General features: G+C 40.4%; 1 protein-coding gene across 2 annotated transcripts in view; it reads left to right on the top strand.

Moving 5' to 3' along the window:
• RARB (retinoic acid receptor beta) overlaps positions 1 to 13,697 on the top strand; it is a 323,835-nt gene that overhangs the window by 129,011 nt on the left and 181,127 nt on the right. For both annotated transcript variants that reach the window (XM_063408815.1, XM_063408816.1), the window contains one exon: positions 1,168 to 1,668. In XM_063408815.1, coding sequence (XP_063264885.1) covers positions 1,491 to 1,668 — 178 coding nt within the window. In that variant the 5' untranslated portion in view covers positions 1,168 to 1,490. The remainder of the gene's footprint in view (positions 1 to 1,167; positions 1,669 to 13,697) is intronic.

Below are 13,697 nucleotides of genomic sequence, written 5' to 3'. Positions count from 1 at the left end.
GCTCTGTGGCTCCTACTGTCTTCCTTCTACAGAATGTGTTGGAGGAGATGAGTAAAATCCTCGTGCAGGGTGAGCTCAGGAGTTGGCTGCAGCACTGCATGGGTAGCCACAGGAGTAGTATTAGCAACAGGGAGCAGTTGCAGCCTTCCCAGTGCTGTATGTCTCATGACAGCAGTAGCATTTACTGGTGTTTCACCAGCAGGCTGATTCAGAGCCCACCAGCCATTTGCTGTACGTAGACTTGAACTGCTATGGTGGGAGCAAATTTCATGGGAATATCACAAGAAGTGTCCTGTTCTCATCCTGAGGCTTGTGGTACAGAACCTGTAAAAATGAGGACCCCTTGAAAAGTGGCAGCTGTTTGAGCAAAACACTGAGGAAGGTGTGTGGACCTCTGCATGACTTTGGAGATGCTGGTCATGAGAACAAGCAAGTTCTCTAGCAGAGCACAGGAGCAGTGTGTTGCAGTGTATTGACTCATGTCATTCACTCACCCAGATTATGAAATAATGAGTGCTTGTTTGTTTGGGCAGTTCCTCCTACCCCTCAAAAAAAAAAAAAAAAAAAAAGAGAGAGAGAGAGAGAGAAAACTACTAATGAGGTGTCTCCTAAGGGATAATAAACTAACTGTTTTTTGTGAAAACAGTAATTATTAAAGCAATTACTGCTTTAACAGGCCAACCCAAAATCACCTTCAGACGCATACCTCAGTGTCCTGCCTGAGCCATGGCACTGAAGGGAGTTGAGAGCCTCCTCAGTGCCAATCCTTCTGTAGCTTTTAGGGGAACCCTGAAAGCTTTCATGCAGAGGGGAAATTTTTCACAGGGGAAATTTTCAGAAGTTGATTTTTTTCTCCCCCAGCATCAATATTTCAGGTAAATATTGATGCCTTGGTTTTAAATCTGGCAATTTTCACAAGACTGTGTTATACCAGAAATAACTTTTGGTGCTGTGCATAGTGCAGGGAAATCAGCTTAATGGGTGTTCTGCTGTTAGCTTCAGTAATAGGGTGAGGTTTTACCCCTAGGTAAATATCAAGCTGACCTCATGGGATACTGATGAATAAATTTTAACTTAACAAAAGTAACAATGAGGAAAAAAGGCTCTTCTGTGTGCATATTTTAAAACTATGTCTATTTTAATCACAATATTGTTTTCTTCCCCCAGACTGTGTCAGTATGCATCTGTAGAGAGCAACTGTGCTCCCAGAGAAACATTTGCATAAGCAACTGAACTGCACCCTGATACCAGAGTAAGAAGACTTTCTATCCACAGTCTGCAGAGCAAGGATGTCCTAGAAGAGAGAACAGTAGGAAGCAGTGATGAAATATAGGATGGACCTGATCTACTGAATTACTTTTTCGTCATCACGCAATCCAGCTTAAGCTGTACGTTCAGGCTTGACAGCCCTCATCATTTATAATTTGAAGTATCTAATTTGCGGGCCTGGAGTGATGCAACATAATATTTGTCCACTGTGAGGTGTTAACATGACAACCAGTAGCCGCACATGTCCAGTACCGGCCGTGAATGGACATATGACTCACTATCCAGCAGCACCATATCCCTTACTTTTTCCTCCAGTCATTGGTGGACTGTCACTACCTTCCCTCCATGGACTTCGGACTCACCCACCAACGAGTGGATGCAGCACCCCATCACCTGCAAGTAAGTGCTTGGTATTAATACCTTTTATTGACCAGCTCTCCTCTAATAAAGACTGATCGTTTTCATTCTGAAATTATATCAAGAGTGATTGCAGTTGTTCATCTATGATGTATTTTACTTGGGCAAAGAACATGCATTTGTTTTGAAATATCATTTTCACTTTGTCTTGTTTTTATAAAAATAAACAGGCAACTGTATGGCATGCCAAAACTATGGAAAACAAGAGTGACAAAACCTGCTATGCATTTTGGTATATCCTGCATTATTATATTAGCTGCAGAATCCAGTGTTGCTTTTAAAGAAAAATTGACCGTTTTGTAATCATGAATGGCAATAATTCATTAGTATAGAATTCTCTGAAGCTGCACAGTTATTAGAACTACTTTAGTTTTCTTCTGTAAGTAACAGTTTTCTTCATGTGCAGCTTCTGAAGAGCAGCCCAGTGGACAGCTGGTAGCTGTGAGCTGCTGTGGATGCAGAATGAGACCTTGAGTCTGTGGTTGATTTTCTGTTGTGGTTTAACCCCACATAGCAACCAACAATTGCACAGCTGCTGTCTCACATCTCCCTTCTCTCATAGTGGGATGAGAAAGAGTATTGAGGGGAAAAAAGGTAAGACCCGTAGTCTGAGATAAGAACAAGTTAATATTGAAATAAGATATAATATAACAATAGTTGTAATCAAAAAGGAGAACAGAAAGAGAGAAGTAAAACCCAGGAGAGAGAAGAGATGCTCACTAGAGTTGCTCACCACCTGATGACAAATGCCCAGCCATCAGCAACTCCTGGCCAACTCCCCCCACTTTATATACTGGGGATGGCATTTTACCTCATGGAATATCCCTTAGGCCTGCTCAGGTCAGCTGTCCTGGCCGTGCTCCCTCCCAGCTTGTTATGCACCTCCTCACTGTTAGAGCTGAAATCTGAAAAGGAAAACTGAAAAGCCCTTGACTTAGAGTAAACATTACTTAACACGTGATGCTTTAGTTGTTGCTATCAACATTAGTCTCATACTCAAAACCACATACAAAGACATTAGTCTCATACAAAACCACAGCACTCTACCTGCTTCTAGGAAGAAAATTAACTTTTCCAGCCGAAACCCGGACAGTTCTACATTTAGCACTGCTGAGTGTATTAGCTGGGCAAGGTTTTTTCTTTGCCTTATGACAAGCATGGTTTCTGCTTGGTTTTAGTTTTATATGTGGTTAAGTGGCTCCAAACAAAGCTGTCCCAGGTATAAACTTTTCAAGTAGGATCACTTAGGCAAGATATATCTCTGGAGGTCTTTGCCGTGGGTGACTGATGTATTTATTACCCAGGAAACCCAGATGTATACAGCTTTGCAGATCAGTTTGTTGTTGAAGGTGCTTGTCTAAATACATCACTGCGACTGTTGGATATGAGAAGTCTTGACTACACAACACATGTGTGGAACAATACACTTTCTACTAAAGGAAAAGGAGACTTGTTATATCAGTGTCCCTGGTACATCTTTCAGAGAGTTCTTCACAGAAATCGCACAAAGTTTCAGCTCCAAACTTAAATGGGAAATCACAGTGCAGACAGTACTTCTGAAGAGTAAGGTTGTAGGTTTTATGCTGTTTGGTTGTGAGGCTAATTCTGGCTTCACATCTCACATACACGTACTGGAATGTTGGGCAATCTTGAAGTAAATTAGTGTGCATTTTTTTTGTTTCATTGGGGTTTTTTCCTATTTGTGTGGACAGTTTTCATCCAGTCATATATGTGAAGAAGTATAATTGGGTCAGGTTTTTATTTGCCCTGTTCTATTGCAGGGTGTTTGTCTTTATTGGAAGTGGAAAACAAAACAGCCAGAAGGTCTACAAGTAACTTCAATTTTCCAATCCTATCAGAAAATATCCTGGTTGATTACCAGATAACCATCCTGAGTTTATCCCGCACTACTTCAGGAATACTCACCTATTGAAGAAATAGTTTTATTTGTAAATGGGAACATTTTACAAGGCATAGATTGTTAAACACCAAAAACATATGATCAGTGATGCAGAGTTTTTCTTTTCTGTGAATTATTCCTGGAGAATTAAAACTGTGTTGCTGATGCATTATTAATGATTAATAAACCAGTCAGTGCTCAGCCTCTCAGAAAAGCAGTGCTTAGTATGAATTTCTGTCAATATGTAAAATAAGTGGCTACTTCTGTATCTTGTGGTCTGTGTTTTTATGTCCCAGTCCCAGCATTTTCAGGTCAGTATTTTTGTTGAGGTGTTTTGCAGCACTGGCTCTCTGTAACTGAGCACAAAAGCAGGGCAGCTGTTGTGCATAGCTCAAGGCAATTGTGTTTGCAAGTACCAGCTAAAATTGGCAAGATAGGAAGGAGGATGACTTAAATGGGAATTTTTTTTGAGACATGGTCCAGTGCGGGATGATTCTTCTGGTTTGTACTACTCTGTTTTCATATCTGAAGTGTCAACAGTCTCTCTGTAGACTTCTGATTCTGGAGCTTGAGGTTTATATCACTGGATTTACAGAGATGAGTCCTTGGAAGCATTCAGGTTGAGCTTTGGGTTGTATTTCAAGGTTCTGTTCTCCACTGTAGATTTTGTTTGTTTGTTTATTTGTTTGTTTTCCCAATGAAGCCACCCATAAGCCAAAGACAGTATGATTGATGGTCTCTATTAAAGTTAGAATTTATACTGTGTGGTGGAATAGTAGGGAACTCTCTTGCAAAGACCTGAAAAAATTAAAGGTTGGCCAAGCCAGTGGTCTTTACATGCTTGAAGCTATTGTGCTATTTATCTTCCAGATTCTTTTCATTCATATAAAATCCAATGGAAATGAATTTACATAACAGGAATGTTATAAAGATCTCGTAATCTTTTTAAAACAATGCGGTTCAACAGCTTTTGTTCAAAATTAGTGCCATTTGAGTTTTCGTATTAGTGTCTTGTTTTATTTTGTTCTGTCTTGCTTTTAGACTTTTAATGATGGCAGAATAACCTTATATCAAGCTGCATTAAGTTATCTTAATCTACAGCTGGGGCAGGTATCTCCAATCCCATTAAACAGACAACAGTACATCTTAGACCCATGAACTGTGTGAGCACAAGGGGCTTGCCATAAATGCTCAGGATGGAGTGATTTAGTTTCATTGATGTTAATAATGCTGTTGCCTCTGTGACCTGTGACTCAGCTTCTGTTCTTATACTGAGATACATAGTGCAAAATACTTAATAATTGGAGGTCTGGTCGCAGTGCTAGAGAGGTCAGAGGATGAACAAAACCCCTTTTACGGGTACGTGAAGGATGCATTATCACCGAACGAGACCACGGTCAAGAAGATCGTTACTTTTGTGCAGTCCAGTTGATTTACCTACCACTATGTTACCCTGTGCAGCACACAGCAGACATCTTCACTCCTGACATCAGGTGGCACGCAGGCTTCCCATGCCATGTTAATGAATGAGGAGTTTCTTCTACACGGCAGAGATAGTTTCAGGAGGTTACTGTTGAGCTCATTTAGAAATGGTGAGAGAAGGCAGAACTGGGGGCACTCCTGTGCTTTTTGAGTTGTGCACCAGCCTGTCGTAGACCAAGAGGTTTTGGTTCTTTGCCAGACTGGGAGCAGCTATGGGAAATGGGCAAAAGTCCTGCAGAGCCTGACATGTTTGCAATAGGAAAATCACAGAACACTTATATGAAACATTTTGGGGAGAAATAAATAAATATGGGCAAATATCGTTATTTGACATTTTATTAAAGTAAAAACACCTTAGGTTCAGGTGAGTAGCAGTCACACAGACAATTCTTGTATCTGAGTGGCATCACTCTCCATCAGTCCTGGATGAAGAGTCAGGGGCCATCCGCCACTCTGAGACCTAATGCTGCTGCCAGAGGTCTGTGAGGCAACTGTCACAACAGGAGGATACCAGCTTTAGAAGAGTTTACCTTCTTTATAAAACATCTGTTGTATGGCTCTAATGGCACATTTTAATTTCTGGAAAAAGATTATTTATAAAAATTAGTCTTACAAACCCCCCCCAACTCCAGGAAAACACCCCTAATCAAGAGAATCACCACCTGAAATTTGAGAAGGAAGGTGTGTACAAGCCACACAGATCATTGTAGTGTCTCCATGGAGTTGAAAACTGGTGAGGAAAGTGCTGCCTTTATATTATGGCTGATGGAACTGCAAGGTTCTCAGCAATGTTGCAGTTTCACAAATATCAGCATGGGGAAGATGAAGCCCCTGCTGGTTGTTTGTGGAGTATCTTTGCAAGACTGGTTCCTGTAACATAAATTCACCAGAATGAGTTTTACAGAATTAGTTTAACATGGCTAGATACCACTACATAACTAAGCCAGTTGGTGTGAGCTGGAGGAAAAAGCTTAATCTGAGCTAATGCTGTGATGAAAGGAATCACTGAGTGTATCCTAGATCAAATTAAAAATAGGGTCTGGACAATAACCAGAGTGGGAGCCACTAAATAATAAAACACTTTGTTTGGCAGTTGTTCCCTTTTTACTTGGATTGACCATCTGCTTGAATGAGATGATTTGTGTAGCCCATGACATTTGCTGGGAGCACCCCCATATTCTACCTTTGATCCCCGCCCCACATTTTGGTCCTCGGGCTGCCAACTAGAGCCTTTGAATCCTTGATATTCCCCCTTCCATTTATTGCAAGGGAGGAATAGGAGTAACTTGATAAGGGGCAGGGAAGAGCAGTCAGTCTGATACAAGAATGTCCTGGAATTTATATAAACTTTAGTAACGTTGCTTCATCCAGATAGCTTGGGAAAAAGTAATCTGAATGTGTTATTTAGAGGGCTGTTGGGATGCCATGGAGAAAATTCCATATTAAGGTCACTCATTGTATTTTAGCCAAGCTTTTCCATTCTTTTCTGTCTGGGGTGTTTTAAAAGTGTGTTGTAAAAAGTAAAGGACTTTATGTTCTGCTTTATGTAAGTCTTTGAAATATGAGAAAATGTATGGAAAGTAAGATAATCTGAGGAACTCGAAGAGGTAGACCAAGAAGTACCTACGTCATTATTTCTGGGTTGTGCTATGTAAATACCAATGATTTTATTTAGTAGACAATATTACATATCAGGCTTTTCAGACATGCTCAGGGCAGGCAGATCGTTGTTTTGGGGATTGTGTTCTGCTGGAATTGTTTTCCTTCCATTAATGCAATTATTTACTACTTGAACTTCAACTTAAAGATTGCTTTCTTTTTTTCTTTTCCCCCCTCCCTGGGAAATGGATTTTCCACTGGTATCATTTAAAAAGTATAGTTAAATCCAGTGTAACTGGTGTAGTACTGCAAGATATTTTTGCCAGCCCCACCCATTGCAGGAATTCATTTACTTTTCCAGTCCTGTTGTTAATCATTATATTGACACAGAAAGTCCTCCCAAAAGCACTCTTTGGCAGATTGCATTAAATATGAATAGCAGATATTCATTACGATGTGTTGCCCCCAAGAGAACTCTAAACTATCTGCACTACTCATGAGCAGGCAAATACACTAATTCTCCAGCTATTCAAATTATTTCCAAATAGTTTAGTGTGTCTCTAATAAAAACAAGAATGTCTCTGTTTCCCTTAATTACTCAGAAGGTCAAGGACTCCCACATCTCACTTTACTTCATAAAATGGGGAATATTTCTGTTGGAGATTGGAGTATGGTTAGTACATGATGGATTTTCTTCCATTGGCATAGTTACTGAGGCAAGTGCTATCTGTAATGGACTGACACCCTCCCACCTCCCCCCCATCCACTCTGGCATTCTGGAATGATCTAAAATAGTATTATAATAGTTATATTGAATTAGGAAAAAAATACATTAATCAACCTTGTTTGATTATGTTGTTCGAGTTTTTTTCACAGACTCTGATCTTAGTGTAGCTGTCTCCTTTTTTTTCCAGTTCTGTCTCCCTGGGAAAGCTTGCTGTGTGGTCATTGACACGTATCTGCAATTAACAGATTACTTTCAGTGTACCTACTCAGTGCATGTGTTGTCCATCTTTATTGGAAAGAAAGAACATGTGTTTGCATTCAGAAAGAGGGCGGTCAACAGAAAATGCATCTCAGATTTCTTAGCCACAGCCAGTGTTGCCTCATGCTGTCAAGTCTGAGGAGCAATGTCCAGATGATACCCTGCAGATACCACTCATGACCCTGAAACCACCATTTCTTTTCAGTTCTTCCTTTATGTCATGTTGTGGATTTTTTCCTGGTGGAGCTCTTTGTGCACCTCGAAACCGTCCGTGTTTTGATTATTGAAATTACGTTACATTGTCATTTTCGGATTCTAGTTGATCTGAAACTATCAAAAATTGAAATTTGCTTTTTCAGGTTAGAGATTTTTTTCAGTATTGCCACTTTCAAATAAACCAGCAGCTCCTCTCTACTTGTGTCTGCTGCCACACCACTGCCCTGCCAGGGTGGGTCCTCAGCACCCTGTGGATGCAGCTCACTTCAGATTTTAGCGGGCAGCATGCTTATCTGTGAGAAATCAGTCTGGGTGTGTATGGACAGGAATTTGCTTCCTAGGAGGAACCATACTTAGAAATTTTCTGCTCTGGCAAGAAAAGTGTGTGGTGCAATACTGACATGTGCTCCATTATGGCTCTGTGCATCCCTTGTAGACATGCTGTAGTCTGAAGGAAACTGCGTTTGGAAGTCAAATAGGAGCTGTCAGGGAATTGCTCCTTCCCTCCCTATGGACCCCAAAATAGGAAATTTCCCAACAAAATGCCTTCTTATTTAAGGCTGGAAATATGTTTCTGTGGAGTATTGCAAATGACCTTCTCCTCTGCTCTGGCTCAACAAGAATACCACCCAGTAGTTCCCAATATTGGGAATGTCAGGAATGAAGAGTGAAGTTGTTGTAGTCCTCATTGTTGGTTCATTCAGGGTGACTCCTCTGCTGCCTCTCCACCCAGTGATGGTGTGTTTGATGTTGATTCCTCCATCCACTACACGTTCAAAAGGAATGTAATGCCAGCTCTGGGCTTGGCAAGGTGGCAGCACCCAGAGTTATGTAAATGTCTGATGTGTTTCCAATCCAAATAGATAGGTGCAATCCTCTGAAATTGCTAAGTGTGATAGTTCATGATAATAAAAGTCAACATAAGCTTTTGATTTGCCAGCTTTCTGTCTGGAGGTGTATATTAAGCAGCTACTCATGTCATTTTAGCTATGTGGAGAGTTTCCATTCAGTCATGTTGCCGCGTTCAAAAGGCAGGTCACTGTGTGGGTTAGGGGGGGATTTTGTAAATATCATTTTGTGTGTGTGTGTGTGTTAAAATGGGCCTTTTATTTTGCCTCAGTGCTGGCCTTGGTAAGACTTTACTACTTTAGTGTAATTGAATTGTGAGTTTGTGTTTACTGTGGTTTTAGCAATATGTGGTGTTTAATTGGGAAGTCTTATTTAAGATTCAGATGGGGACAGATTTTTCTTCAGGAGAGTTCAATTTATGGTTTTCCTCGGGTTGAATATCTTCCCCTTTTGTCTATTTAGGGAATATGGGGAACAAATTCTGTTATGTGGACTTTTCAGCTGTATCAATGACAACATGTTTCCCATTTAAAATGATAAATACTCACCCTATCTGATGAGCTCTGAAAGGGCAGAGAATTCTTTTTTCCCTTCCTTTGTCCTTCAGCGCTCTGTTTCCTTTCTTACTGCCCAGAATAGGCCTACATCAGTAATATTCATAAATGATTTACAAAAGTAATTCCTGTGTAATAGCTTGGGACGTCAAGATTTTATGATGCTGCCAGATGTGCTATCAAACAAAATTATCTGGTTCAAAAAACTTGTGATAAATCTAGTCAGGGAAAATTCCCCAGGGCAGACTCACCCTCTACAAAAGTAACTATATCTCATAAAATTGTTAGATTTGCCTTTACCACATGTTTGAAATCAGACTTAAAGCAACAATTTTATTCATGTCAAAACTTAGGTTTGGTATAAACTAACAAACAGGAAGGACTGGCCTTAAGCAACAGAAAATTCTCTTCCTTTCCAAACACCACACGCACTCAGAGGAAATGTCAGAGTAAATATCACAAATACTCAGAAAACCAGAACCTGCATCCCTAAGATACTCAATTGTTTTGTCTAGGTAATGCATTTTTAGAAAGCAGTCATACCCTAAATATAGTGGGTCTCACCAGGGTCGGGCTGCTGAGCTCCTGATGGCTGTATCCTGAGGTTGTGCAGTGAGCAACATGCCCAGCATCTTCCCTGGGTGTTTGATTCTTCACGGAGTGAGTCAGGAAAAGTGCGCTGGTAGCAAAGCAAGCGTTTTGGCTGGGAGTTTGGGTTTTGAAGAAGTGCTGGGGAGGCACTAGAAGTCCCTGTGTTGCCATGCCTCCATACTGGGGAGGGTTAGATAAAGGCAAAAATTGTGGCTTAGCTCCACAAATTTATAGTGGTCCTTACTTCTCAGGAAAGCTTGCAAGGATGTTTAGGTGCAAAAACAAACTTCACAGGTATACGTACTTCAGTTATATCAGAGGAGAAAAAGGTTTTGGAGCATAAGTTTCATCCCATAGTTCAAGGTATTTGGGAGAGGGGCTGAAAGTCATGACTGGCTGCTGGGAGCATCTGGTGCAGAAATGCTGAGTTCAGGTGATGGAAGAGTTTGGTTCAGCATGTCTTGGGAGGTTAGAGCGGAAGAGGAGAAGTGGGTCTGGGGGCTTGTCTCTGGGGAATGCTCTTCTGCTTTTGGAGTACTCTGAGATATCCATGGCCTTGGAGTGCCATTAGATAACACGCTTGCTTACAGCTTCAGTTAAAGATGGAAGTCAGGTAATTTGTGCACTTAATAGGTGTGGACCTCCAGGTAGAGCTTTGTCTTTGCTACTTTTCAGTGCTGAAGGCCAGTCAAATTGGATTTAACCTCAGTATTAGCTTTCCTGAACTTCATATGTTTCAATCTGAGACTTGTACTAAGGCTGATACTCAACTTTTTTGTAAGAAATGTGAATTGCAAGAAATTAAGATGGGCAGAAAAACCCCTAGAAATACAGTGGAAAACTCAGAAAAATATTTACCTCATCCTTTTAGGATGGATTTCCTCATTGTTTCTGTGGGTGGATTCAGACCCCCCAGCATGACCATACTGCTCCTGCAAGCATGGTGGAGACTCAGCCTGTGGTCACAACTGGAGATCATTTTTTCCTGTATGTGTGTAAAAATTATGCAGTTGGTTCTTAGAAATTAAGGCCTTGATCTCTCATCTAGATCAGTAGGAGCAGATAGCATTCACTCCTTAAATTTAAGACCTTAGATGCTTTTCAAAAGCTGGCTTTTACTAAAGATGTATTTTGATATTTACAGTAATGTGGAGAATATGATTTCTGAGATAATGAGGAGGAGGCAAAATGTAGGCTTACGCAGTTCTCATTTCTCAAAGTTAAAAGTTTTCAGGTATATTTCAAAGCTTCATAACACAACAGACCTAACTAGAACCTTTTACAACCTGTGATGTTTTTTCCAGTTAATTTTTTAAATACCTAATAGTTAGTTTGAATGAAAGAAATGCCAAAAGTCTTTAAATACAGCTGTAATAGCATCACTTTTTTCCTCTCTGTATTTAAAAATAAGAAGAAAGACATTCTTTACTAATACTGAATACTCCAGGGAAGAAAGGTGGTGTCCTATGGCTGCTCTGTGCAGCCTGCAGCTGTTACAAGAGGTTCTGCCCAAAAACCTCTCGGCTCTAACAAACTCTGCAACTGTATTTGAAAGAGAAAAAACTTGGCTCCTTTTTAAGATTGAAAGCATCCAAGCCAACAGCCAGAGTGCTGTCCTCACAGTCAGGTCCCTGTCAGTGGAAAATGCAGCTCAATTTCCTGTGCACTCTGATTTCAACTGGGTACTATTGCCACTGTGGAGCGCAGCATCTGACACGGGCAATTCCTACCCTTCTACAGCACAGCCAATGGAAATCCCGATTCTTTCTATCCTTATTCCCTTCCTATCCTCATTCCTTCCAGCCACCGAGCGATACTTGGTCGAGGGTAATGATCCTGGAGAGGGATGCACAGACGTTCATCTAGAGCCCTGAAACGAGGCCATGTTGTAAATCTGCGGTCTTTGGGAGAGCCCTCTTGCATGCCAGCACTACCTGAAAGCTATCAGCAAAGGCATTTGGTCGGAAGTGGGACTGTATCATGTTAAGAAATCTGTTTGTTATATACTACTTTTGTGTAGCAATTCCAGGATCAAGAGTTCTGTTATTTGAGAAATTAAATCCTGTGAGAATCATTAAAAGTGAAGAAATAGTGATGTCATTACAAAATCAACTGGCTATAAACCCGCAGGGTGACATGTCGATTCATAAAGGGAATAGCAAAACATAATGCAGGGCACATCTGCTGCTCCGATTCCTGCAGAACCATCAGCCTATTGGTATCTGCAGACCACTTGAAATTGAACATCTGTTAGAAGCACTCAAAAAAGCAGCAGGAGAACCTGTACACCTTGCAAATCGCTTTGCTGTCAGAAACATCATAGTTTCAATAGTGTATTCTTACAAAAATTGTTTAAAGTCCCCTTCAAGTCTTAGATCTTCCTGGCATTGTTTCTTAAATAGCGACAGCATGAGTAATGGTGAAAATAACACGGACTTTTCAAAAGATTTTCCTAACATTTTTATTACTTTTTATTTATGGTACCACTGCAACATGCAGACTGCTATAGAGTCTTCAAACAAAGACGGATATGATCTCTGTTCCAAGTAGCTTGGAAGCAAGAAAAGGAAGATATATGAAGAGTAAGAGAAAAGGACATGACTTCTGGGCCAAGTAAAGGGATGAAGAAAGGCTCGCATCCTAGAAAGGGGAAGCTGAGTTTGGGGCTTTAAGAAAAATGCTCGGATGCTTAGAAACAAAATAGCCTGTGGAGACTGACCTGCCTCTTGTGAAAACCAGCAATAAGATACTGCAGTGCATTTCACAAAACCTGTGTGCATGGTCGAGAGCCGATTAAGTATTGTAATTTAACTGCATCGTCTTAACTCTTACCCAGTCAGGATGACAGTGTGTTTCTCCAAGCTGCATGGTCTGTCAGAGTCCAACTAATTTGCAATTTTCTTCTGTTTAACGAAACCAGAAATATATATAAGCCACAGAGAGAAAGATTTCACTATTGATTAGCAGTGGTTGGTGTTGCAAAGTGACCTGACAGACATTTGGAATGCATCAGCTGCCTCATGGCGCAGCAGCCAAGTATCTTGAAGTGCAGTTTGCTCTCTTTCATTTTTATTACTTGCAGAAGAAGCAAACTCTGCCAGGGTGTTATTGGAAGGGATGTTTGCCATTTTAATATGTAATTACTCACGCAAACTTGATGAAAACATGTTGCAATAACTGATTTTTAAATAGGTAATGGTATTTACTTGTAGTAAAAAATAAGAATCATTATAAATTATTTGAGAAAGTGAACTAAAGCTTATAGCACAAGTCAAAGAAAATGCCCAGTTTTATTCTGTGAGTATCAAAGTATTGTTTTGGATATATCCCCCATTTCAGTTTTTATAATAACCAAAGGATTTTTTACCTTGTTGTCCAAGATGAAGCTGGAACCTTTCATAGCCAAAGCAAAGCCTAAGTGAGGCAGCCCAACACTAGTGCAAGGATATGGAGAGTCACTGACGTGGGCAGTTCAAATGGGGTTTCTGCCAAACATTTGTCATTGTTCTGAAGCACTCTGTGTGAGTGCCAGGGGTTTCTAATAGTGCTGAGAATTTTATACAATGGACAGCCTTGAATTTAAAAGCCTAATGAAGTGTGCAAAGGAAGAGCATTAACACTAAACCCAGAGTGAGATATGTGCATTTTTTTCCTCTTGAGATATTGTTTGGTGGTCTGTTTTTAAATCAGTTCTGGACTTCTTTGACTGCTCAGAAGACTCCACAATTATAGTTCCAATAAGAAAGCAATTAAGTGATAAGGAATATGTGGCCCAGTTTGATAAACTTTGTCTCTTTTTGAGGGAAAAAGAAAAAGTGTTTCAGAGGATGTTAAT

Source organism: Prinia subflava, chromosome 1 (genome assembly GCF_021018805.1).
Source record: "Prinia subflava isolate CZ2003 ecotype Zambia chromosome 1, Cam_Psub_1.2, whole genome shotgun sequence".
Lineage (NCBI taxonomy): Eukaryota > Metazoa > Chordata > Aves > Passeriformes > Cisticolidae > Prinia > Prinia subflava.
This window is presented reverse-complemented; position numbering and strand designations above follow the sequence as displayed.